General features: G+C 44.3%; 1 protein-coding gene across 1 annotated transcript in view; it reads right to left on the reverse strand.

Moving 5' to 3' along the window:
• Positions 1-26,572, reverse strand: part of VPS13D (vacuolar protein sorting 13 homolog D) — a 221,701-nt gene that overhangs the window by 193,603 nt on the left and 1,526 nt on the right. The window contains exons 2-16 of the mRNA XM_081085636.1: positions 24,718-24,890; positions 18,916-18,993; positions 15,834-16,024; positions 15,662-15,742; positions 12,819-12,935; positions 9,816-9,920; positions 8,499-8,669; positions 7,966-8,066; positions 7,066-7,234; positions 5,155-5,256; positions 4,824-5,007; positions 3,893-4,072; positions 2,305-2,435; positions 1,103-1,178; positions 539-709 (exon numbers count right to left, since the gene is read on the reverse strand). Coding sequence (XP_080941762.1) covers positions 539-709; positions 1,103-1,178; positions 2,305-2,435; positions 3,893-4,072; positions 4,824-5,007; positions 5,155-5,256; positions 7,066-7,234; positions 7,966-8,066; positions 8,499-8,669; positions 9,816-9,920; positions 12,819-12,935; positions 15,662-15,742; positions 15,834-16,024; positions 18,916-18,993; positions 24,718-24,814 — 1,954 coding nt within the window. The 5' untranslated portion in view covers positions 24,815-24,890. The remainder of the gene's footprint in view (positions 1-538; positions 710-1,102; positions 1,179-2,304; positions 2,436-3,892; positions 4,073-4,823; positions 5,008-5,154; positions 5,257-7,065; positions 7,235-7,965; positions 8,067-8,498; positions 8,670-9,815; positions 9,921-12,818; positions 12,936-15,661; positions 15,743-15,833; positions 16,025-18,915; positions 18,994-24,717; positions 24,891-26,572) is intronic.

A 26,572-nucleotide genomic window follows, 5' to 3' on the forward strand; every position in this document is an offset into this window, starting at 1 on the left:
GGCTAGTATTTACATGAAAAGAATTCAAAACGTGACCAAAAACTAAAACAGCTTCATTAATTATTATAAGAGGGAGGGAGAGGATACATTCAGCCAAGTAATATTGTTTTACCAATTTCCCTTCAACAAAAGTACCTTTTCTGCACCTACTGCAGAAAACAAAGGAAGACATTAAGGCAGTGATGTGGGAGAGGGCAATGATGAACTTGGCAGTATTTAATGCTGCACCAAGCACGCAAAACAGACATTGATCCTGTCTGCCACCTAGAAGGAAATTCTTGGACATGCCTCCTAAATTCAAGTGATCTAAAATATCCTGGGTAGCCAAGGAAACTGCCATCCGAATAGAATGGGAAGTATTAAAAAATGTTTGCTAAATAGAGGCAGAGAAAAAGAAAATATTTAAGGATATTGATTTAAGGCCTTTCTACCACTACAGGCCAACTGAATGTGCAATAAGCCCTGTCCAGAGCGCCAGAAATGACAGGAAAGATGTCTTGAGAAAGGAACATTAGAGCAAACAAACAAAAAAGTTAACCTGAGGTATGAACCTTTCCCTTGTAGAAAAAGTCAGCTACTTTTTTAATAGCCTGGGGATTATAGATAATGTTCAAGGGCCTGGTGCTGACGTTCAGCCGCCTCTCGAAGTGGCTGTGCACTGGGTTTCTTTCATACAGCATCTCAAACACGGGAGCCTCTGGGTCTGCAGCTGGAGGAAAGAACCGGAGTGAGAAAATGGAACACGGCAAAACCAACCACCCAATTCTTAACAGACCCAGGAGGCATTCGGGAAAAAAGACATCTCCTAAATTATTTTCCAATTAGTTCACACTTACACACATTTTATGACCCTTAATAAGGATTGACCCTTAGTTATGACAGGACTCCTCAAGAAAGGTGGTTGCATTTGCTCCCATTATGAAAACCAAGAACCCTGAAGACCTGGGAGGCTGCCCCAGAGAGCACCAGGCTGCCTCCAAGTCAAACAGCAAAGCACTGGCCACACAACAGGACACGCCCCCTCTTTTACGGGTAATCAAGACTACTGATCTGTAATCATCGTATTTTCCAGGATTAGTTTTAAGAACATATTACAAATTACCAGGGTAGTGATCACTTCTGTCTGCAGATGTTGTTTGGAGACCAAAAGACTGTGAAACTCTGCCAACTTCTTTTTGCTATTAACACACACAAAATGCATAAATGTCAGCGAGAGAGGGCACACATGCTTTGGCATCGCTCTCACCAAGCACAATCAAATCAAAACTCATCTGACATCAGATCACAGATGACTTGCAGAACGATCCCTCTAGTCTGTGCCTTTTTCCCAACCTAGTGAAAACACGTATTTTCTTCTGCATTGACAATGCTACTTGGCATTTCGAGCATTTTATGAATGACTGCTAAATAAGGAATATTAACTGTGTACAGCTGTTCAAACTCTCACTCTGCACTCCCACTCTCTCCACAAGTCCACGCACCCCCCAACAAAAAATATCATGGGCAGAGTAAGTGGCTAAATTTATTCAATTATTCTGACCATATCTTGGACAATTTAAGACTGAAGATCTAACTAATAAATAATATTCTATGTAAAAATTAGCATATATAGGGAAATTGAGGTGGTTTTTCTTGGAACTCTAGAAAAAGAATAGGTCCTATCAAGTGACTAAGAGTCAGAATGCTTACAAAGGTCTGTCACACACAGAGGAAACTCAAACATTAACCCTGAAATGCAGAAAACAGCGGTGCTAATGGCATTTTCTTCCAAATCAGAGCAAACTATTCCATGTTTGCTACAACACAGGGGAGGAAGAGGGCATTGCCATAAATCCCACCAACATTTGCTCTCTAACAAATGTTAAAAACTTATCTAGCCCTAGCCCGAGTGCTCAATGGTTAGAGCTTCAGCCGGCACACCAAAGGATCTTGGGTTCAATTCCCGGTCAAGGGCACATACCTGGGTTGCAGGTTTCATGCCCAGCCCCAGTCAGGGTACATGTGGGAAGCAGGCAATCAATGTCTCGCTCATAGATGTTTCTCCCTCTCTCTCTCTCCCCCCTTCCTTTCCTCCTTCCCTCCCTCCCTCCCTCTAAAAATCAACGAGAAAAATACCCTTGGGTGAGGATTAAAATAAATAAATAGATAAATAAAAAATAAATAAAAAACTTATCTAACTCCAGATTGTCTTTAATTGGCCATCTGTCTCAAGATGATCAAATGTCAAAGTGAATCAAGTTACTATTAACTAGTGCTTGCCTAAAGCAGGCCCAGATGGACTCGCCACCCCACCGCTGTACGTACTGGGTTAGGGAAGACCAGCAGAGGAAACATCGTTCCTTCTGTGGCCAGGTCTCGAAGAAACAGGCCACCCAACCGGACTAGAAGCAAGGAAGAATTTCTTCGAGGAAGGGATTCTGCCAAAAGCTTGACATCTATAAAAAAATAAATATAAGAGTTGATACTATGCCATGACAGCCTAAAGTGTTTTATAAGCATTAGGTATAATATTTTACAGAGGACTATTAGATATCATGAACTATTTTGCCTTGAAATCGGAACAAAAAAAACCCCTATCTGTTCATCTATACGTCTATGTGTATAAATCCACCTATACAAATATATAAGGAATATCAGACACTTCATAGCAGAACAAATTTTAAATAGAGCATGTTACAATTAAATTCAAGCAATCGGCTAGTCCAGTGGTTCTCAACCTTCCTAATGCCGCAACCCTTTAATACAGTTCCTCATGTTGTGGTGACGCCCAACCATAAAATTATTTTCGTTGCTCCTTCATAACTGTAATGTTGCTACTGTTATGAATCGTAATGTAAATATCTGATATGCAGGATGTATTTTCATTGTTACAATTGAACATAATTAAAGCACAGTGATTAATCACAAAAACAATATGTAATTATATATGTATTTTCCGATGGTCTTAGGTGACCCCTGTGAAAGGGTCGCTCGACCCCCCCAAAGGGGTGGCGACCCACAGGTTGAGAACCACTGGGCTAGTCCATATTACGTTTATAAAATCCTGACTCTCAAGATTATAAAGTCAAACAAACTGGCTTTTTTTTTTTTTTTGGGGGGGGGGGGGCGGTCATTTGCCTCTAAGCTATACTAGAAACTTCAGGTAAGTGACTATTTTATGAAATGAAGTATTTGTGAGATGTAAAAACCAACCTCTGTATTTATTTATACAACTATAATTCAAAGTCACAAGAAGAAGTCAAACACAGCTGATCTTCATCATTGGCCGATTCTGTATTTGCGAGTGTGTCTATTCACTAAAATGTATTTGTCGCCCCCAAACCAATGTTCGTGATGCTTTCGAGGACATGGGCAGGGCAGCAAAAAATGTGTGTTCCCAGCCGAGACTGAACAAAGCACGCTCTGCCTTCTTGTTTCAGCTCTCACACTGTACACTGTGCCCTTTTCAGGGTCCATTAAGTGCCAGGTTTTTTTGCCTTTTCCTGCTTTTTGTTGATTTCACTGCTCACAATGGCCCCCACGCATAGTGCTGAAGTGCTGTCTAGTGTCCCTGAGCGCAAAAAGGCTGTGGTGTGTCTTACAGAGAAAAATCTCTGTGTTAGATAAGCTTCACTCAGGCAGGCGTTATACTACTGTTGGCCGTGAGTTCAGCATTAATGAATCAACAGTATATTAGATAGGTGTCTTTAAACACATCACAGGTAAGACAAGGTTCTGTACTGATCGGTTAATGGGTGTTACAGCCAGAGGCTCCCAGGCACCTAACTGTGTGCTTCCCCCTGGGGACAATGATCGAGGTGACTTTCCAGAACGTAACTACTCAAATAATGAGATTCACGTGGACACGGGCACCCTGAGAGATGAACACCAGCCGGGGGTTCTGGGGCAGTACCTGAAAACTCGAGCTGCATGAAAGCACTTTCCTGGGTCTGAGGAGTGCCTGGCTCCTGGTGCGACAGAGTCACGGTGCCCCGCTGCAACTGCAAGTTCAGCTTGGCGAAGACGTGGTCCCGCTTGGTATACGTGTTCATGCAGGAGGCGTCCGCAGCGGGGTCAAAAAAGTCCTCGGTGCCTGTCCATGAAGAAGAAACGACGTTAAGAAAATACATGGAAAAACTTCCGAAGCAAAACCAGGCACACTGGTCAGTCATGATGACATTGTGTACCCATTGTCCCTTTCTTTGGAAAGAACTCCAGAGTTGTGGGTGACTGTTTTCCTTCACTAATTTAAAACGACCCAACTGCTTCATCAGGGCTCTAACTTATTCCCAACCAGGAGGGCGTTCAGGTTCACAGGCAAGTACAGGAGAAAGCCGTGCTGCCCAACATCGTGAAACATTCTCCACTTGCACTGTCCAGGGCAGTGGGCACACCTGGCACGTGTGGCTAATGTGGCTAGTGTGACTGAGAAAGCGAATGTTTTGTTTTATTTAATTTAATTAATTAGAGTTTAAACGGTCATATGTGGCTATGGAAACCATACTGGGCGTTGTGGGTTTGAAGAGTGGCTCTGGACTGGGATTGGAGCGTCAGTTTAAAATTTCTGAACTTGCTCACATTTAGTTCTCTTACCATCCCTGTCGCTAAGATCTACCTGACAAGGTGCTAATATTCAAATTTAGTAGCAGAGTTGCAAATGAAGTGTCTCCCAAAACCACCTCGCTCTGCCTCTATGAACATGAGACAAACAGCTTTACCAATCTCTACTTCTTTTTGTTTGCTTGAAAATATCATGGATTGATTCAAAAGTAGCAGACAAATCATTATGAACCCAGCATCTCCTTCACCGCCACCCAGGAGCTAAGGGGAAGGAGCTGCCTTACCCAGGATCTCTTCAGGAGTCCACTGCTCGTGCTGTTCTGCTGACAGCCCCTCGACTGGCTTCCCAGACCAGCCGCCCCAGCCAGGAAACCAGGACTGAAGGTACTGCAGCATCCCACTGCCCGCACCGCTGCCTGGGTCTCCAGGACAGTCTCCTGGAGAATCAAACTGAGGCTCTCGCAAGCTCTGTGCCAATCAACAATGAGCAACATGAGGACCCACAGACAGAACCAGCTGTGGCTGCCCACCCCCCGCCCCCAAGCATAAGCACACCCAAGGGGAAGCGCTCAGAGTGCTGGGGCCGAGCACGTCTCCTCACAGAGGGCTCCTTACCTCTGCCAGCTCCTCCTGCTTGTGAAACCGTTCATGCACCAGCTCACGCAAAATCTTCAATTCCTCAAAGCTCTGTTCCTCTTCAATCCGACACATTTCCTTCTGTTGGGGTGAAAACAAAAACAAACAAACTGAACAGGTGTTATAGCTCCAGAGAACTGGACACTCTCGCACACCACTCACTACAAGGACTGTGATGGGGCCTCTCCGGTCCCCAACATCTCCACTGAAGGCCAAGAAACAGTGACGACAAATTGCTAGGTCGATGGATGCTATGCTTCCGGTTTAAACAGCTCTTCCACATAACCCCAACCGTACTTGGTCCCTGAGACCAACGGTAACTACAGAGGAAGGTGACTAGTTATTCTTCCCACTTCAATGAGGAAACTCAGGACCACGTTTACACAGGAAGTGTGCAGGCCTCTAGCTCCTTTGTTTCACACGTGCATTTGCAAGGAAGCAGTCATTTAAATTCGTTTCATGCTAGTTAGGAAAGACCAAGAGCAGCCAGCTACATGCAAATATGCAAAAGACAGAATTCGCTGTCCTAAACTGTTCTTATACCCTAACATTAGGAAAAGGAAATTATGTGTGTTGCACATAATTTACAACAAAAAAATGTCTGGTTGACCCCATCATTTCCAGAAGTTTCCCATGTCAGTAACCAGGCCTGATACTGGTGAAAAAGTGAGTAGGTCGTGCCTCTGGGTGCCAGCAGGAGAGGTGAGAACACCTAGGGATTCCACACTGAGTGGTTACCACACCGTGGGATGCTCTCATGGGAGGAATGTTTGTGCCCCGCTCAGTTCAAATGCTGAAGCTTTAACCTCCAATGTTATGGGATTTGGAGATAGAACCTTGGGAAGTAATTAGGTTGGATGAGGTCGTGAGGGTGGGATTTCATGATGGGATTAGTGCCCTTCTAAGAGAAAGGGGACAGATTTCCACCAAGAAAAGGTCATGTGCGCACACACAGTAAGAAGGCAGCCAGGAGGAGGAATCTCACCAGAACCCGGCCAAGCTGGCACCTGGATCCTGAACTTCCCAGCCTCCAGACTGGGAGAAATAAATGGCTGTTTTTTTAAGTCCAGGCTATAGCATTTTGTTAGAGCAGCCTGAGTGAAGACGGGTGCTAAAGGGAAAGTAAGATTCCTTTTTGCTTGGAAGGGTTTACTAAAGAAACAGTTAATTAAGAAATAACACCTGAGAAGAAATATTAGAAACAGTCTAAATCGCTTTGCAAAAACTGATGCTCACAAAACGGAAACAAATCCAGGAGCAAAGCAGTCAGCAATCCCCACTCCCTCTCCTAGGAGAAGAGGAAAGGTACTAGAGCAGGCTGGGGTCCAGGCCAGCACTCCAGGCCTGATGGTTCTAAGAGGCTCTAACCCTACAATTAGCAAGAAAAGCTGACCTTCACCACCTACTTCACCCCCTCTGCCTAGCTTCTACCTCAAAACCTCAAGCAAATCAATTGGGCTTAGGGAAAGTTTAGGCCAAAGCCTACAGAGATGAGCTACAGACTCAGAGAACAAAATCAATAACGAGGAATGGGCTTTGAAGAGATGCAGGTGACTAGCTGAAGAGTCTCTGTGAGCCCTGCACAGGGTGCTGAGGGAGGAGGGGATGGGCACGGGGAGTGGGCACGAAGGCACGGCTGGACCACAGCCCCTTTCCCTCCTTCCAGCCCGTGGCCCGCTCTCCTCAAGCAGCAGGTGTAGGATGCTTCTGGTCGAGGTGAGGCCGTGGCCTTCCAACAAGCTCTCACCCTAGTAAGACCCACTCTATCCCGTGAAATGAAATTCTGTAGCAAGGGACATGATTCCTTCAGAGATTCCATTTTCGTCAGCCTTTGAGAGAACAGCATTCTTACCCTCTGATGACAAGAAACACAAGGCAACGGCCGCTCACCGTGTCGTCTGCGGACAGCAAGCCTCCTTTCAGTTTGCTGAAGTACTTGTCGGTGTAGGACACGGCGTCGCGGGCGCGGTGCAACAGGAAGTCCCAGGTGCAGCGCTTCCTCTGCTCTCTGATCTCGTGCAGGTTAGCATTCAGGGCAAAGTACCACCATTCTCGGCAGCTGAAATATTTCGTAGCAACGTCATTACTTCTTACCTTGAAAGCACCTAAAATGCTGTCCACCCAGCAGTTTAAAAGTCATTTTAAAATATTGGGCTGAACTCAACATGGGGAGAAAGCAAATCTTCATCATATAAGAATAACATTTCCCTCAATTGGTTTGAAGGACCCATATCAGTCCCCTCCACCAACAGTCAAGTGGTGACTGGAAGGTAAATGCCATCATAAGATAATTACCACGGATTTGACTACTGACAATTTTAAGTGGAATACTTCAGAAAAGATATGGGAATGCACAGGATCTAAGAGAATTTTAACAGACTGGGTTGGCCCAGTTTATCCCTGCAGCATGAACAGATTTCTTTTCGCTATAGGAGTTAGAAAGTGCACTATGTCAGTGTCGACCAAACAACAACCTGGGAGAAAAGACATAGGGAAGCAGATTCAAAGAATCAGGTCCCATCCGAGCAGTCCCAGTCTACCTGCTGAACAAGACCAAGAGGGCCGTCTCACTTCCCGTACACCCAACCTAAGGCTAACGCATCACCAAATCAACAGGCGGTCAGAATATCAACAGTGATAAACAACAGAAATGGCATTTAAAGGTCAGAAAAATCGACTCTACTTTTACTAGTATCTCCAGCCACGTGCAAAGAACAGTGAGGGATATTTCTGATCTATATACAAAAACAATAAAATGTACTTCATATACAACAACTGGCGAGCCCTTACTTCCCAGAGATGGCCACTTTGGGTTTCCATTTTCGAAACTTCGCCTTTCTCTCCTTCCGTTCCAGCTCCTTGAGGAATCCCATGATTTGCCGGTATTGCAGCTTTTAATAGAGATTAAGAGATGCTAGGTTAGAACTGATTTGTTGCTTTTACCCAGTGAAGACATGTATCTAACAAGAACAATTCATATTAGTCAATCCACCTAATTGAAAACCAGTGCAAACCGGAAGACCAAATTTCCGCACCAAGTGGCACTTCTCCCGGGACTCTGACAGTTAAGTATTGACATGACTGTGCTCTTGGGCTTTGCCCAGCACTTAAAAACCAACTCAGAACTAACCTGAGATCAGCCCAATCCGACCGCACTACAGACAATGGATTCTACACCTACCACAACTGTGGGCACAACTTCCTGTGTCCCTTCTTTCCTACTGGGGTGCTGTGAAGTCTTGCGGCCCTTCTACCAACCTGCTCATTCACCCCAGTTCCGAGTCTGACGGTGAGAGCACAGGCCGCTGGGGGAAGGGGGATACCTGAGAGAGTTTCAAGGGGATGGTCTCCAGCTGGATGTCGCATTCAAAACGGGGAGTGTGCCGAGACCGCAGAGGCTCTTTGGAGCAGTTTCTCCTCAAAAGGGCAGATGCGCACACTGGCTCCAAGATGTAGTGATGATCGCGGCTCTCCATGCTCTTGCCCATGGCCTCCTGAGTGTCACAAGAACCTCTTGTCAGTTTTCTGGTTTTGTAACCATTCTTACACAAATGGTATATGTCCTGTTTTGCCTTAGTTTTTTAAACAGAATACTTAATACTGTGTCTTAGAGACTATTATATATGGTCTTTGCCCTTATTTTATAGTTGCATACTGCTGCACTGTATGGAAGCACAGTATTTATTTAATCAAACTAACAAAACAAAACCATTCCATATGATGGCATCAAGCCAAAGATAATCTTGGGTGGGACAAAAAGCGAGTCCTTTTTCTCTATTTCACTTATATCAACTACAATTACTTTAGAAAAAGATTAAACAGATTATTTTGTAAGCCTTCACAAACAGTAATACTTTATGTACAACTAGAGGCCTGGTGCACAAATTTGTGCACTGGTGGAGTCCGGCCGGCCCGCCCCGATCAGGGCCGATCGGGCTGGGCTGGCGGGAGGGGACTCTGGAGGTTGGCCAGCCAACCCCACCCCCTGGTTGAACTCTTGGTCAAACTCCTGGTGAACTCCTGGTGGAGGGGACAATTTGCATATTAGCCTTTTATTATATAGGATGATTTATAATGATCTTCTAAGTCAGCGGTCACCAACCTTTCAAACCTCACGGACCACCAGTGGTCCACAGACCACCGGTTGGCGACCGCTGGTCTAAGTAGTTCTTAATGGAATTCCACCAAAGGTGAAGTGTCAACATAAACATAAGAAAGCTCTTCTTAAGAATCCCATCTGGGGCTTTGTTCAATGAAAAACTGAATGCCTAGTATATGGTGGCTAGAAGAACGGATAACCATATGTTTGATGCATACGGTGGATTATGCAGTAGTCAGAGCAATCAGCTAGAAGAATAAACAGCAACACTGATCCATCTTAAAAACATAGCCTTAAGTGAAAAAAAGAAAACAAGGAAATCTAAAATGCAATGTAAATGTAAAACATACACAAAACACTACATATTGTTCAGTTATATACATAGCAAATACCTCAAGCAACACACTTGAGAGTGGGTACCTCTGGAGGGGGGATGGGAACAGGAATCAGAGACGCAGAGAACAAAAGCCTACACGACGGTGACCCTGCACCCCTTCGCTTCAGTGCAGTGTCGCAATGAAGCCCTCTGCCAGAATCGTACCTGCAACTCCAGCTGAGGCAAATCCCCCAGTAAAGTGCAATCGACATCCCAATAGATGCTAAACTCGGCCACATCTAACTGCTTTTTCCGCATTAACTTCTGCACCTGAGGTAAGACAGGGAAGAAAACAAGATGACTCCATATTCATGACTTTATTCATTCATTCAACAAGCCATTGGTGAAGAATCATCCATCAGGCACCTTTGCAAGGTGCTGGGGATACAAAACTAGACTAAAGCATGGTTTTGCTCTCCCAGAGTTCAAGTCTCGCTAAGTGGGAATACAAACATGCAAACAATTTTAATTAAGCAGAGGAAAGCAGAGGGAGAGTATTTAAGATGCCATGAGCAAACAAAGAGAAAACAGCACTGCATGACTCAGAGATGTGTAAGTTTCAGGCATAGAGCTGGTAAGAGGAAAGGACGGGGACGCATTGCAAAGAGTAGGGCCGATACAAAATGCCTGATAACCTCAGAGGACAGTGAGTTTGTGTGACTGGAGCACGGCTCATGTGCTGTGGGGGCAGTAATCATACATGTGTATGGACATATTTGGTATCAGAATTAGTTAGGTGTTGAGATAAGTAGATTGGATGTTACCAGGAGTACTGGGTTGAATAGTTTCCTCCCCCAAAATATTCATGTCCTCCCAACACCTGTGAATGGGACCTTATTTGGAAACAGGGTCTTTGCAGATGTAATCAAATTAAAATGAGGTCACCAAAACCGGTTTGGCTCAGTGGATAGAGCGTCGGCCTGCGGACTGAAAGGTCCCAGGTTTGATTCCGGTCAAGGGCATGTACCTGGGTTGCGGGCACATCCCCGGTGGGGGATGTGCAGGAGGCGGCTGATTGATGTTTCTCTCTCATCGATGTTTCTGACTATCTCTCTCCCTTCCTCTCTGTAAAATATCAATAAAATATATTAAAAAAAAATGGGGTCATATTGGATTAGGGTGGGCCCTGTGGTGCCCTTAAAGAAGAAAAAAAAAAAAAGACTCAAAGGAGAAGGCCATGTGAAAAAAGAGGCAGAGATTGGAAAGATGCATCTATAAGCCCAGAATGCCAAGGCTACCCCCTGAGGCAAAGAGAAAGGCATGGAACATTTCTCCCTCAGAGCCTCCAAAGAATCCACTCTGCCAACCCTTTGATTTTGGATTTCCATCCTCCAGAACAAGAGAATACATTTCTGTTGTTTGAAGCCACCTATTTGAGCTTATCTGTTATGGCTGCCCGGACACTGACACACTAGGAAAGGAAGTATACACCACACCAAGGACTCTGGAGCTCATACTTTACGTGACAGGGAGCCCCGAGGGTTCTGATGCAGGTATGCACCAGGACCAGGTATGTGTTTTAGAAACACAAAACTCTGGCAACAGTGCAAAGTAGAGCTCCCCCTGGGGTGCCAGAGAAAAGGAGCCATGAGTCACATCAAGATAATGAGCAAGCCCTAGCCGGTTTGGCTCAGTGAATAGTGTGTCGGCCTGCGGACTGAAGAGTCCTGGGTTCAATTCCAGTCAAGGGCGTGTGCCTGGGTTGTGAGCTCAATCCCCAGTAGGGGGCGTGCAGGAGGCAGCCAATCAATGATTCTCTCTCATCATTGATGTTCCTATCTCTCTCCCTTTCCCTTTCTCTCTGAAACCAATAAAAATATATTTTAAAAAAAAGATAATGAGCAAGTTTATAGGATCAAGTTACTTTTTAGAAATACTTGGTTACTCTGAGCTAACCACATCCTTTTGCCCCCGTGTCCCATACAAATACTCCTTGTTTTCTGTGTGCCATGGCGTGGAAAAGGGTGGGAAGCGTTGGCACAGAATGAATCAAGAGCCTGGGGTGGCAGCAAGGAGGTCACCGAGCAGGATGCTTTATCAGCCCAGGCAGAAGTTGACAGGATCCTGAACTCAGACAGGGGTAGTGTGACTAAGAGAGAGCTACATTTGAGACACTGTGCAGGAAACATTGGCAGGACGCTATGATCAAACGGACATGGACGTTGAGGAATGAGAAGTGGAAGGATGAGCACGGAGCTTCTAGAGATTAGGGGAGTGGGTAAGAACACATGATCTGGAGCAGGGATGGCAAACGTTTTCTGAAAAGGGCCAGAGAGTACACATGAAGGCTTTGTAGACCCTACAATCTCTGTTGTAACGACTCAACTCTGCCACTGTAGCACAAAAGCAGCCTTAGACAATACACACAAAGGGCACGGCAGTGATCCAATGAATCTTTTTTACAAAAAACGGGTGGGGGGCCAATCTGCCAACCCCAGATGCAGAGCTGATCCGCCCTCCCGTCAGCGCTCTGCACCTCAGCACCTCAGCCACACCAGGAGGACAACAGTGGTGGTGAAAAGCAGGGAGAATTCAATGAGCAATCGTGCAAAGCACAAAGAACAGTGTCTCGCACATAAAAGCGTTCGTAAGATGCTAGTTTTCATTTGCTTGTTTGGACCTTCAGTAACATGTTAGAAAATAAAGGGGAAAAGTTGGTTTCAGGTGAGCAAACTGGACAGATGGGACATAATGGGATCGTTTTGGTTATAAGCCTAAATGCCCTAGCGGCGTCTGTATCCACAGGGAGATGGATATGAATATAATGGTCAGTCCAGAGGGGGAGAATGGAATGCAAGTGGAAGCCATCAGCAAATATCCCAGGTGGTCACTGAAACTATGAAACAGATGAGTTTACCTGGGAGGGCACGTGGTATGAGAAGAAAACCAAAGATGAAAGCCTTTCTACACCTTGATTTCTTTGTAGAGAAAATGAAAGGGGCTGCACCAACATTTAAAGGATGAGTGACAGAACAAAAGGTCAGAGAAAATTAACTGTTTCCCTATTTCAACAAATTAGATGTATTACATACAGGCCAGAGACATACAGGGAAAGGCCCGGTGGAAAAGAATGCAATCTCATTCACATGAGGCAAGATGACAAGAGCAGAGCCCCAGACTCCCCACAACAACTGCTTTCTTCCTGGCTCAGTCATATTTCATACTCACAGGCTCATTCACCGCATTTTGCATGGACACATTCTTAATGCAGATGCCAAAGGCAAAAGGGTGGGAAGGATTGGTAATACCGTCTTCGAAGCGCAAGTGAACATCTTGAATTTTTAACTGCAAGGGGAGAAAAAAATAAAAACACGTTTAGGCAACTGCTACGGGTGGAAGACTAGAGGGAGGAGTCACACTGCCCTGAGCCTCATTACGTAAGTCACAGCTGGCATTGTATACACACATCACAGAGCCAGTGCTCCCCAAGCCCCTCAGCGTTACACTCACAAACTGGACACACACAGAAGAGAGCTACAACACTTTCATTAAGTCAGCTCAGAAGACACCATAGAGACACATTAGAAGAAAGTAATACCGCTGTATCCAGGTAACTGGCCCTCCCACTATGATAGAGTTGCCTGTGTCCCCATACCTAGACACAGGAAATCAGCAGGACATACACACTTTGTACCTATTTATTTCTTTACTTCCCTCTGCCCCTGAAGACAAGCTGGCGAAAAGGCATGCTGCTTCAATGAATTAAAAAATAATAATAGAAAGTGAAAACACAACCCACAAAATGGGAGAAAATATTTACAAATCATATGTCTCATAATGGACTAGAATTAAATATTAAAAATACACTTACAACTTAATAATTAAAAAAACAATAAACCAAGTTCTAAATGGGCAAAGAATTTGGATAGACATTTCTCCAAACAGGACTTACAAATGACCAATAAGCATATGAAACGATACTTAGCAACATTAGCCAAGGAAATGCAAATCAAAACCACAGTGAGCCCGGCCAGCGGCTCAGTGGTTGAACATTAACCTATGAACCAGGAGATCACAGTTCACTTCCCAGTCAGGGATCATGCCTGGATTTTGGGCTCAATCCCCAATGTGGGGCGTGCAGGAGGCAACCGATCAATGATTCTCTCTCATCACTGATGTTTCTATCTCTCTCCTCCTCTCCTTTCGTGAGGTCAATAAAAATATATATTTAAAAAAATACACAGTGAGATACCACTTCATATCCACTAGCGTGGCTATAATCAAAAGAGAGACAATAACAAGTGCAGATGAGGATGAGGAAAAATTGAAGTGCTCATACATTATTGGTACAATTGTAAAACAGTGAGGCCACTTTGGAAAATAGTTTGCTAGTTCCCCCCAAAAATTAAACATATAGTTACCATATGACTCAACAACTCCACTCCTAGGTATATAATGCTCAGAACTGAAAACATACGTTCACACAAAACCCTGTACCCGAATGTTCACAGCATCACTATTCACAATGGCCAAAAAGTGGAAACACCCAATGTCCGTCACCTGATGATGGATAAGCAAAGTGTAGTACATCCTGAGAACTGCAAAGACTCTTGCAAGAACATTCTGTTCAAGCTCCTGCCCTAAGAACTTGACCCAATTTGGATGTGGCTTCCTGCAGCCTAAAGCTTGTCCCGGGGACAATCCAGCCCCTCTCTGAGTTCCTCTCCGGAAAAGCTCAGGGCTGTTTGTTTGTTCTAGCCAACACCTGACAACCAGCTCTGACCTCCCTTTCTTAGAGCATTTATAATTGCTCTAAGGGCTTAAAATTGTGAATCCTTTCTCCATCCCTCTGAAGTGTGTGAGTGTGTGTGTGTGTGTGTGTGAGAGAGAGTGTGTGTGTGTGTGTGTGTGTGAGAGTGTGTATGTGTGAGTGTGTGTGTGTGTGTGTGTGTGTGTGTGTAATCTCCTACAACTCAAGGACCTGAAAGCCATTCCTTTGAAATGCGATCATCATGCTCAGTAGTTGGCATCGATCCATGAACCACGAGGTGGCTCCCGGTCAGAGCACATGCCTGGGTTGTGGGCTCGATCCCCAGTAGGGAACGTGCAGGAGGCAGTCAATCAATGATTCTCTCTCATCATTGATGTTTCTATCTCTCTCTTCCTCTCCCTTCCTCTCTGAAATCAATAAAAATATATTTTTAAAAAAATAATAAAATAAAAATGAATTTTCAAAAATCAATGACAACTTAAAAAAAAAAAGAAAGAACTTTCTGAAACAGAATTCAAAGCAGTCACCTCAAATGTAACAACCTTTTCATCAAAGTTATGAAACCAACAACCTCAGACTATTTTGGGGGAAAGTGATATACCTGTGTTACCCGGGCATTGCAAGAAAACCCTGGAGACAGTAAGTACGGGCTGATATACCTGTGTTACCCGGGCATTGCAAGAAAACCCTGGAGACAGTAAGTACGGGCTGACGAAAAGGGCCTCTGATCCAGTTTTTTGAGGACAAAACAAATTTGTAATTAAAGTGGAAAAGGCGGCCAATAGCCCTAACACTGATACTCATCAAACTGCCACCAGATCCATCCGTGAGAGATTAAATATCTTAGTGAGCTGTTCACAATTCACTATCTAATCAACCAGAAACGGTGCATCCGACCTCTCTCGTTTTACAGATGAAGAAACTGAGATCAGAGAGCTTATGTGATTTACCCTGAAACAAAAGTCATGAAAGCTTACTGGTAGGTGATGTGGCTACATCCTTTAGCAAGTGGGGCTCCAACATTCAAAAAGAAAGTGAAGTGAAACGTAAGTGAAGCGAAAACTCCTGCTCACACTAAGCGAAGCAAGAAAAGCCTGTGCCCACAGCCTCGCGTGGGACTTGCTTTTCAGGTTCTCCCCTGGCACCGCCTAGAGAAGGGCACACCTGAACAGCCAGTCCTCCTAGAGTACACCCTGTATCAGCGAGGCCCCTGAGAAACAGGCAGCTCAGAAGTAAACACATGTAAGCCTGAGAAATAAACCCCTCCCGTTTCTGCTTTATAAAAGTCAGTAGGACTTACTTCAATATTCTCCACAATTCTCGTAACTACGGAGGCAGTGACGGAATACCAATAGGATTCCCCTTTCTGCTGGCGTTCATTCTACAAAGAGAAGAGCCAGTGTTAGCCAGAGCTAGTGCTTTGCTCACGTCTCACCACGATGCTCTTCCGGATCAAAGGATTTCTGCCTTGCCTTCCATTTTTCCTCCAGGGCTTGAAGAAGAGCTCTCTTGCGTTCCCTTTCCAACAGTTTCTCCTTTTCATCATTGAAGTTTTGTATTTTTTCAGGGGCTCCAATTAAGTGAAGGCTGGAGATGGAGATCACCCAAGGGTCCACATGGGGGCGATAAAAGGGAATCTGAAGGGTTACTTTCCCAATTAAACCTAGGAAAAAGAAAACCTTGTTAAATGTCTTTACATATTTTTAATTCCTTCTATTTTTCTGTATTCTTCTCGTTTTCTTAGGGGAGCATTATTATTTTTACCTTTTTCAATTTAAGAAAACAGGCAACAGGTCCTCGTATTTGGGAAGCAAATGTTAGTAAGCTGAGATCGGTAATAATTGGGCAAAATAAACTGGAAGCTAGGGAAAGTTCAGTGTGACTTGACCATAGCAAATGCAAGAGCTCTCTCCTGGAAACTACCTGTCCCCCACCTGGACTACATCTTAAATTTCTCTGGGGTGTCTTTCTGCCCATGGAACCTGCACAAGCCCATGGGCATGAACCTCATTTCCTGCTCATTATTAACCTGCTGGCTGATAAGTACTTATTGGGCATTATCAGATTTACAGTATGCCCAATCTTGCACATACCCCCTGACATATCGGAGATGCTGCAGTGGCCTCTATCGAGGAAGAATTGATTCTTTATGAGAACTTGGCCTGATGGGAGAGCTAAAGAGCCTGGGAGAATTGTGATACTTATTTCCCAAGTTCTACCATTTCTAGTCAAGCCTCCTAGAACTCAAGCCTTCTTTAAATTCAATTAATTAGAGGCAAGTCACCACTGAGGAATAATGCATAAGAACATCTGACCTGTCCTCATGGATCTCGCAAAGATCCACCTCTGAAAGCCCAACCTCTGAAAGCAGCACAGTTTTCAGGGGGCAATCATCCTATATAATAAAAGGCTAATATGCGAATCGACCTAACATCAAAACGACTAGTCACTATGACACGCACTGACCACCAGGGGGCAGACGCTCAACGCAGAAGCTGCCTCCTGGTGGTCAGTGTGCCAGAAGTCAGGCTCACAGCTGGCAAGCATAGCAGCAGTGGCAGGAGCCCCTCCCACCTCCATGGCAGCACTAAGGATGTATGACTGATGGCTTAGGCCCGCTGAGGGGCCCCCTCCCCCCACCAAGTGCATGAATTTCGTGTACTGGGCCTCTAATTACCCTGTAAGATCTAAAATTCAAGTGGGATTGATGTTATACAGGGGTGGGTAAAAGTAGGTTAATAATAAGCAATAACCCAAGAATAAACTATTTCACATACTCACAACTGTAAACCTATCTGTGCCCACCCTTGTATTTAACATAAAAGAATATCATTAACAATAGCATTTTTAATGATGACACCAAGTGATCAACTGTGTAATCCAGTACCAAATTCAGATATCTACAATAATGAAAAAAAAAACAACACATTTTAATTTGGATTTTATCTAAAACAATGTTTCTTATATTTAATAAAGTTTATAGTAAAACTGAAACATACCACTTTTCACAGCAAAGAATTTTAACAATAATTAGTGCACAGTTGCAATTCTAACCAAAATTAATTGGGGAGAGAATATGTAATATTCTAATAACTATATGACTAAAATATAAATGATGTTAGGTTTTAATTTTTGCAGAACAAGCATAAAAATGATCATTTTTGCAAAAATATCAGAAAACATCAACCTTTCCTAAGAGCTTTCAATAACTCAGAAGTGTCATATTCTTGAAAGTTTTCCTTCAGAGTCTAATGAGTCAGTGCCTCTGCTTCTGACTGGCAGATCACCCATCACTTGAATTGATTTCAAGAAAGCCTAAATCTTTTGCAAGGTTTTTTATTTGCATTGTACTTGCATTTTATTGTAATACTAGAGGCCCGATGCACGAAAATTTGTGCAAGACTAGGCCTTCCCTCCCCTAGCTGCCAGCACCGGCTTCCCTCTGGCACCTAGACCCAGGCTTCCCTCTGGCCGCTGGTGACACCCAGGACCCGGGCTGGCTTCCCTCCTGCCCCAGCTTCATCAGGAAGGACGTCCAGAAGGACATCCTGTCTAATTAGCATATTACCTTTTTATTATTATAGATAAGTACTCCAAAATAAAGGAAAGATTGACTGATATCAACAGGCTACTGTTGAATGATGAGGGGTGCCTAAATAGAGACCAATTTTATAATTGATCATTCAATGGAGAATATTTTATTCCAAACAATTCTTGCTTCCTCACCAAACCTCACAACTGCAGAACTCCTATATAGTTGCAAACATCTATTGAGCGTGTCGGGCATCGTCCTGAGTAATTTTAATGTATTAACTCAGGTATTCTCCTTTGATGTAGGTACTATTATCATCCCATCTTAAGGATGAGGAGGCACACACAGAGCTGTAGGAAACTTACCCAAGGTCACAGAGCCAGAAAATGGCAGATTTAGAATAAACCCAGGCATACTATTCCAGAGCCCACTTTCATGCAATAGAGTAAACTCTCTCAGTAACATTTATAATGAATTATGTAAAAATAAAACCCCCTGTACCTAGAACAGAAGGTCTCATACTCCAGTAAACATAAGAATCACCAGAAATATTTATTAAAAATGCAAGTTGAGCCCTAGCTGGTGTTGCTCAGTGGAGTCAGCCTGCGGACTGAAGGTTCAATTCCAGTCAAGGGTACATACCCAGGTTGTGGGCTCAATCTCCAGTGGGGGGCATGCAGAAGGCAGCCAATCAATGACTCTCTCTCATCACTGATGTTTCTATCTCTCTCTCCCTTCCTCTCTAAAAAATAAATATATATATATTGTAAATACAAGTTGAATGACACATCCTTGGAGATTCTAATTCAGTAGGTCAGAGGCCACGTGACCTCCTCCACCATTTCCACCCCAAGGTCATCCTGATACTAGTGGCCTAGAGACCACATTTTAAGATGGGTCTAAACTCTGTACTTCCTACCCTGCCTCTTCCTGGTCACAGAGAGCCCAAGTCAAGGACTCTCACTTTCAGGTCCCACACAATGAACACTCAGCACTGCCTCCCTCTCCTTCGCTCCACGTACCAGCTTTGACTTCAAATGGTAACTCCAGTTCTTTCAAGGCATCTTTCTTTAATGGCAAGTTTTCTAATTCGACTGCACCTAAAAAATAAAAACATCATCATGTGGTTGCCAGAGGAGAGGGGGCTTGGGAGACTGGGTGAAAAGGGTGAAGAGATTAAGAACTCCATATTGGCAGTTATGAAACAGCCCGGGGATGTAAAGTAAAGCATAGGGAATATTGTCAATATCAGGGGATCACTTTGTAAAGTATATGATTGGCTAGCCACTATGCTGTACACCTGAAACTAATACAAAATAATGTGGAATGTCAACTGCAATTGAAAAATAAAATAAAAATAATTACATAAATAAAATATCATGAAGTGTTCATCCAACAAATGCGGCAGATGCCTACTCTGTGCACATCATTGAAGGTTGAAGGGAAAGTTTTACAGCTAGACCAGAGCAACAAAAAGCCAAGGGAGGCGCCACCACCAGCCTATGTGCTTCCTCTATACTAATTTCCTGGCTCCCACTCGGACATGTAAATAACAGCTGGAGTTTACAGCAGATGAAGTAATGAGCCAGACAGTAAATATTTCAGGGTTTATGGTGTCTGTTGTATAGTCTCTTTTTGTTTTTGGGGGGTTTTTTCCACAAGCCTTTAAAAATGTAGAAGCCATTTTCAGCTCACAGGTGGGAATCTGGCCAGCTGGCCAGTTTGCAAGCCCCTAGTTCAGGGTAATGTTCACTAGAGGACCATTAACATCCGAATCTCCTGGGATGAAATGCAGGCTCCTGGGCCCCCTGCCAGACATCTCTGGGATTGAAACACTGAAATTTGCAAATTTTAACAAGCTCTCCTTACCAACACACACCCCCCAAAAACAGGTGTACTGCACACAACATCTGGGAGCCTGGGAGAGTTAAACGAAGTTGGTCATGAGAAGGAATTAGACTCTCTCTTCTGGAGGGACCAGCTCCGCAGGTTCTCCTCTGCACTTCCACCTGCAGGTGTAATAACCAAGCAGAAGGCAAAGGAACAAACAGGACCCCCACTGAAGACCTTTCAGACCCAGCTTTGACAATGACTTAAACCCCAAGTACAAGATGCCTCCAAGGAATAATCTAGATCTCTCACCCGCCCCCCCCCCCCCCCGACTATGGAAGTCATTCATTCACATATATATACACCAATCCCTGTCCTTACTGGACACTATACTAACCACTGAGGTTACAAAAAGAGAAGGCAGGATTCTCATCCCCAAAGAGCTCGGGAGACAGCCATCATTTTACAAAACTGCACCACACAAGGCAATTTCTGAGTCACAGAAATCTGTCTGAGATGCATTATTTTCAAGAACAAGCAGTACAGACAGCAGCTACCCAGCAACCCTTAACTGGTAAGGGAACCCAGAAAAAAGGCAAGCAAGGCTTTTCCTCCAAAGACCACTAATGCAAGAAACTTGATTACTTTTCCCTGATTGTGCAAGACCAGTGCATAATTGGCTTCTAAGTATTCAGATCTAGCAATTTGGCAGATTCTGAGCAAATGTAGCCAATTTATTTCTCAGACTTTTGCGAGAACAGCTGTCCACATGGGGGATCCACATACCTTAAGACTAACCAAAAGGAGAAGTTAATAACCCCAGAGAGCCCGGACAAACTGTATTTCCACATTTGGGGAGAAAATAATCTTAAGGGGAAAAAATATCATGAAACATATTCCTTATCAGTTGAAAGGGAGGAAAGTATGTAGTCTTCTTTTGAAGAAGCAACATCTGCCCTATTTTTCAGTACCCAAACGAGGCTGACGGCCCTACGTTTGCTCGGCTGCTGTATAGCCTGGAGAAGTGGAACGAACTGTAGGCAATCCACACCATGAAAAATTAAAGAAGCTGCAGCCCAGAGAATGAAGGAGGTGACCTGGAAAGGAGCGGAAACAGAAGAAAGGATGAGAACTGAGGACCCAGGCAAAACCGCAGCAGCCATGCGTGGTTCAAGACCAAAAGCCTCCTACTGCCCCACCCACTCACACAGGTGCCCACAACTGACGCTGCTGGAAGAGGTCCCTCCAAGGGGCCAGGCCCGAAAGCACACAGTGTAGGCAGGTACTGTATAAATGATACTTCATAAATGATAATGATGTTCATTTATTTACAGGTAAATAATATGCAGGCATAGTCATGGATGTCTCTCTCATCCAAAAATGTCTCATCTCAGATTAGCAGCAAATCTAGTCACTTAGAACTGGGGTGAATTTAGAGACGGATCATTTCTCAGTAATTGTTAATGACTATTAAATCCTCTTCCCTCGGCTCTAGGTCATTAACAGGGCCGATCTGAGATTCAGAGCTTATAGAAGGAAAAAGGAGCGGAATCTACGTTTTGGGTTACAGATATACAGATATGCCCACAGCCCAAAGTTCAGACGCCTTGGCATGGCACTGGCAGCCACTACCTTCTGGCTCCAAACATGCCCTGCAAGTTTTCTCCGTGCAAGTTTTCAGCCTTCTGCCTCCACTCATACGCTTCACTCTCCCTGGAGCCTGGTGACCCACCTGCATCCCTATCAAAACCCTGCTAAGGTCCACTCAAAAGTTCCCTCCATACCAGCATTCCCAGAGTCCCACAGGCAGGAGGAATGGCTCCCCTGCTTTGTACCCCACTGCATTATGCCTAGACGTCTAGTAATAACAATGTAATATATACACCCCTTGGATTACCATGTAATTTCTGTCTCCCCAACAGATTATCAGCAAGCTCTCCAAGGACAAGGACTATAAAGATGGAGGCGGATAAGTAACAATAATTTCTGTAGTACTGGTAACAGCCATCATATAGTGAGGACTCACTATGTGCCAGGCACTGCATATGCATGATCTCATTTAATCCTCACAATGGTATGAGGAAATACTATTATCTGCTCCATTTTTTTAAATATTTTTTATTGATTTCAGAGAGGAAGGGAGAGGGAGAGAGAAATAGAAACATCAATGATGAGAGAGAATCATTGATGGGCTGCCTCCTGCACGCCCTGCAATGGGAACCAAGCCCACAACCCAGGCATGCACCCTTAATCGGAATCAAACCCGGGACCCTTCAGTCCACAGGCCGATGCTCCATCCACTGAGCCAAACCAGCTAGGGCTGCTCCATTTTTGAGACAAGAAAATGAAGCTTAGAGGACAAGCAATTCGCTTAAAACCCACAGACCCCGTAGGTGGTAGTGCCAGAGTTCATACCAGATCTGTTGATCTCAGGTGGCAAGAGGGAGAGGGGTGAAGGGGAGGCTTAAGTCACTTACAGTCACAAACAGCTTTCAAATGGTGAACCAGGGCTAGCTCCTACGCCTGAGCTCTTAGGATCTTCTACTGTCCCCCCTTTTCGTTTCGTTCCACAACACAGAGCCTTACCCAAGGCAGGTGTTCATCAAGTGTTTATTGAATGACCGAACGAGGGAAATCTTACACAATGCTAGCTCTGTCCTTCAACCACTCACATGCTAACTTGGCATTTTTATTACTTCTAACATGGCCTTTCAAGTCCAACCCACCAGCCAGTCCTACATGAATGATCATGATGGTGGATGATGATAACCCCAGTTGAGGGGGTTCACTATATGCCAAGAACCTTTCACTTAGGGTAATGTGTGCAGCACTCAGAACCTTATGAGATAGTTACTATTATCTCCAGCTTACAGAAAGTGAAACTGGAACATGAAGAATTTGAGTAACTTGCCCAAGTTACTAGTAAATGGAGGAACTGGGGTTCAAACCCAGTCTGGCTATAAAACCCATACTTTTGACCACTACTTCAGTCTCCATGCATCTCCCGAAGCATCTAGAATAGTAAATATTGGCAGATAGATTAAAATAACAGCTAGTGTCCTCCACCCCTAAACACTGCAAAACTGTAACTGTGTCTTCGAGATCAACAAAAACCCTCAACTTCTTTACAAAGCCCTTCTCAGTACCCTGGGACACCCCAACACGCTCCGCCAAGCACTGGGTGTGCTTGGATCCATAAGGACAGGCAGCATACTAACACCGGTTATGAAAGGAAAAGCAACTTTCAATTCCTCAGGGAAATATTCCTCAGACTCCACAGGTTCGTTAAAAGCCATAGAGAATATTTTTTAAAGAAAAAAGTATAGAAAAGCAGTTTAAAGCGTCAGAGAGATACGCACAGTTGTTACAAGATATATTCTGTCTAAAACTTCTGAGATTAGAAATCTGTTATTACTATAGATCCCATGATACATCATATGCCACAAAAATGTCTATTTATTCATTTCTTCGGCAAACATCCTCTCCCCATCCCCTGCTGAGAGCCAGCTCTGTTATCAGCAAGGCCACAGTGTGCCCGTCTCTTTCCAGGCCCTCTACCTGCCCTGTTCAACTTGGTCAGCTTCACAGCGGGTCTGAGAACCTCAGTGAATGGCCAGAGGTGAACTTGGCACGGCCGCTGAACTTTGAACACAGCCTCTTCCCGGAAAGACTGGTCACTTTCACTTTGCATTTCAGCAGCTCCCTTCCAAGGACCGGAGGACAAGCGGCAGGAGGAGACTGGGAAAGAACCTGTTTCTGTTCCCAGTGAAGGGAAGGGAGTGGAGGTGTGACCCTGATAGCTCCCCACAGCCTGTGGCTGCCACAGTCCTTTCACGGGTTTAGATGGGTCAGAAAGACCCGGAAAGCAACTCCCCTGGGGAAGGGTAACCAGTGACCGGCACCCTATGCTCAGACTGCACCATCATCTGCATCACGGCTATGGCCACCACCTGTCCTGACCCACTTGCCCAAAGTCACGCTCCAGGAAGCTGAGATCTGACCGTACTGGAGGCCTCCTGTCCTCTCTCTAGGATCCCCATGCTTGCGGACTGGCTTTATCTCCTTTCTCAGGACTTAGTAAAGGGTTACATTTTGAGATGAGCAAAGAGAACTTAAATTAAAACAGGGAGAAGGAGAAAAAAAGCAGTTTTCCAATCCCCCCACCGAACCACAGGACTGCATTTACGAGTAGAGACCTATATAACAGGGGTGGGCCAACTTTTTGACTCGAGGGCCACAATGGGTTCTTAAACTGGACCGGAGGGCCGGAACAAAAGCATCGATGGAGTGTTTGTGTGAACTAATACATGTTAACACTGCTGCTGGTGAAGGAGCGGAGGGGAGAGCAAGAGAACCCTCCGCTCTTTCGGCTCCACGGGCCGTAGCCCACAGCTGGGCTATAATGTCTCAAGCTTTCTGTACTCAACTACTAAGCAAGACAAGACCTCAAAAGTTCTGGGACACCTCAAAAGAACATCATGGAAAACCCTGACCGGGTGCCTATGATACCCCAGTAGAGGAGCTTCAACTGTCTGTCCTGATCTCCACAGCAACCCTGGAGAAGTGTGTCAGCCTCGTTTTCTAAAGAAACTGAGGCTCCGAATTTCAATGACTTGTTTCTATAGCTAATAAGCAACACAGCGGCATTTAAAGCCAAAGCCAGTGCCACTATCAGTATACCATGGCTGCCTCCATAACCCTTCATAAGGCAAAAACAATAACTGGGGTAAAGCACAGTCACCAGTAGTACAGTATTTTTAAAAAATATATATCAATAATTCCCTGAAATCTACAGCAATACAGCTACATATTTAAGTTACCCGATAATAACAATCAGCATCATATGGGAGAAAAAATTTCCTTTTACACATATCTAATAAAAAAGCCATCTGAGCACCATGTTTTATCATTCTCAATCCGACAAAGAGAATATAGAAAGGAGAAGTGCCATCTGCAAAGGCAATTCTTTACCAAAAAGAGATACATGGACTCACCTTTCAGAAGCGCAACGGAGAGCTGGTCAGTGTTCAGGTTATTGACGTATTTCCCCAGATAGGTATTGAGAACCCAGGCTACAAGCCCTTCCAACATGACTAGATCCCCAAGACAAGGTGTTTAAAAATCACGGATCATTCTTCATTTCTCTCTCTCATGATCACAGAAGAATCTATGAAAGAAAAGAAAAAAGGAAATCAACAGAAAAAAACATGATTTTTTAAGCTGATTTTTCCTACTCTACCTACAGGTGGAGGTACGCAAAGCACAGGTTTAAGAAAACAAGGGGTGAGAAGCACTGTAAGATGGCCATTAGTAAATGGAGGACCAAACCAATACGTCAACATTTTGATGCAGCTGCAAGGAACAGTCACTTATAAATTTACCAAATATTCCCTACAATGCAAAGTTGCATGTCTTTTCAATGTAACTGATCACTGAACTGCTTGCTTTCAGTGACTCACCTTGGGACTAGACTGTCCTGACCAAAGGTTCTCCTCCAGGTGTGATTTGGCAAAGTCTAGAGATATTTTTGATTGTGAGAAGTGAGAAGTGATACCTTGTGGGTAGAAACCATGGATGCTGTTAAACATCCTACAATGCGTACATAACATCCCACAGCGAAGAACTATCTAGCCAGAATATCAACAGTGCTGAGACTGAAATTCTGTTCTAGATTAAAGCAAAATTGCACTAAGAGGTTGTATCAATGAACTTCATATTCTGCAATAATCCTCTTTAAGGCTCCCCTAATTCAGTTTTGCAAATCTGTTCATTGGGATCATTTGTAAAGTAATACAAAAGGAAGGGAGAAGGCAGTGGTTGTTCATGCTTCTTAAATGTCCTGGAGGTGCATTACTGGGGCCTGATGTTGATACAATGAACTATCTTAGTAATTACATTCACCAGAAAACATCTGGTTCTGGCTACCATATTTATATTCAGCACTAAATCACTACTGCCTATCACTATTATTATGAATAACAGGTATTTATTAGTACTACAAAAATAAGTATAGATTTTTAGTATTACAAAATGTTAATATTTGAGCCGGACCGGCATGGCTCAGTGGTTGATCATCGACCTATGAACCAGGTCAGAGCATGTGCGTGGGTTGCAGCCTCACCCCCTAGCAGGGGGCATGCAGCCAATCCATGATTCTCATCATTGATGTTTCTCTCTCTCTCTCCCTCTCCCTTCCTCTCTGAAATAGTTTTTTTTTTTTAAAGTTCATATTTGGAAAACTTGAGACACCAGCGTTTCAATGGGTCCCCAAGTCGCTCAGCTAGCAGGGCCCAATGAGAACTGTGGGCACCAGATTTGCTATGGCAGGCGGCCCACTGGGAGCCAGCCCTCTCAGGATCCTTTCCAAGCGCCCGCCCCTCCTCCAGTGATTCATCTCAGCGCCAGAAGATAGCTGATCCCAACGGAAGGCCTGCCACACCCAGCGCGGCCCCAAAACAAGGCCCGGGAAGAGTTAACCTCCAGGAAGGACCCGTCAACATCGTCCTGCGCTTCCACGCAAGACTAACTTCCCTTTGTCAACAAGGACAGGACACATTAATAAGTAAATAAATAGCGTTTGGTGAAGTCCTCATTTCTTTCCAAAGATTTCTTTTTAAAGCTACATTCTGTGTAAAACTGGGAATCTGCTCCAGATTGCCGGATGCATTTACTTAAAGAGCACGTTTTCTAAAGTGGTGTTGTTGTTTTTTAAATCCTCACCCGAGGACATGCTTTTAAAATAAGAAGTGTGTAGCAGTCTGAGTAAAAGAAACATTTCTTTATTTTACCTTCAAACAAGCAGATCTGTGAAAACAAAATTCGAACCTGGCTAACCTCGTCTGATTTGTG

The sequence above is a fragment of the Myotis nattereri genome, assembly GCF_964212035.1.
Source record: "Myotis nattereri genome assembly, chromosome: 3".
Taxonomy (NCBI): Eukaryota; Metazoa; Chordata; class Mammalia; order Chiroptera; family Vespertilionidae; genus Myotis; species Myotis nattereri.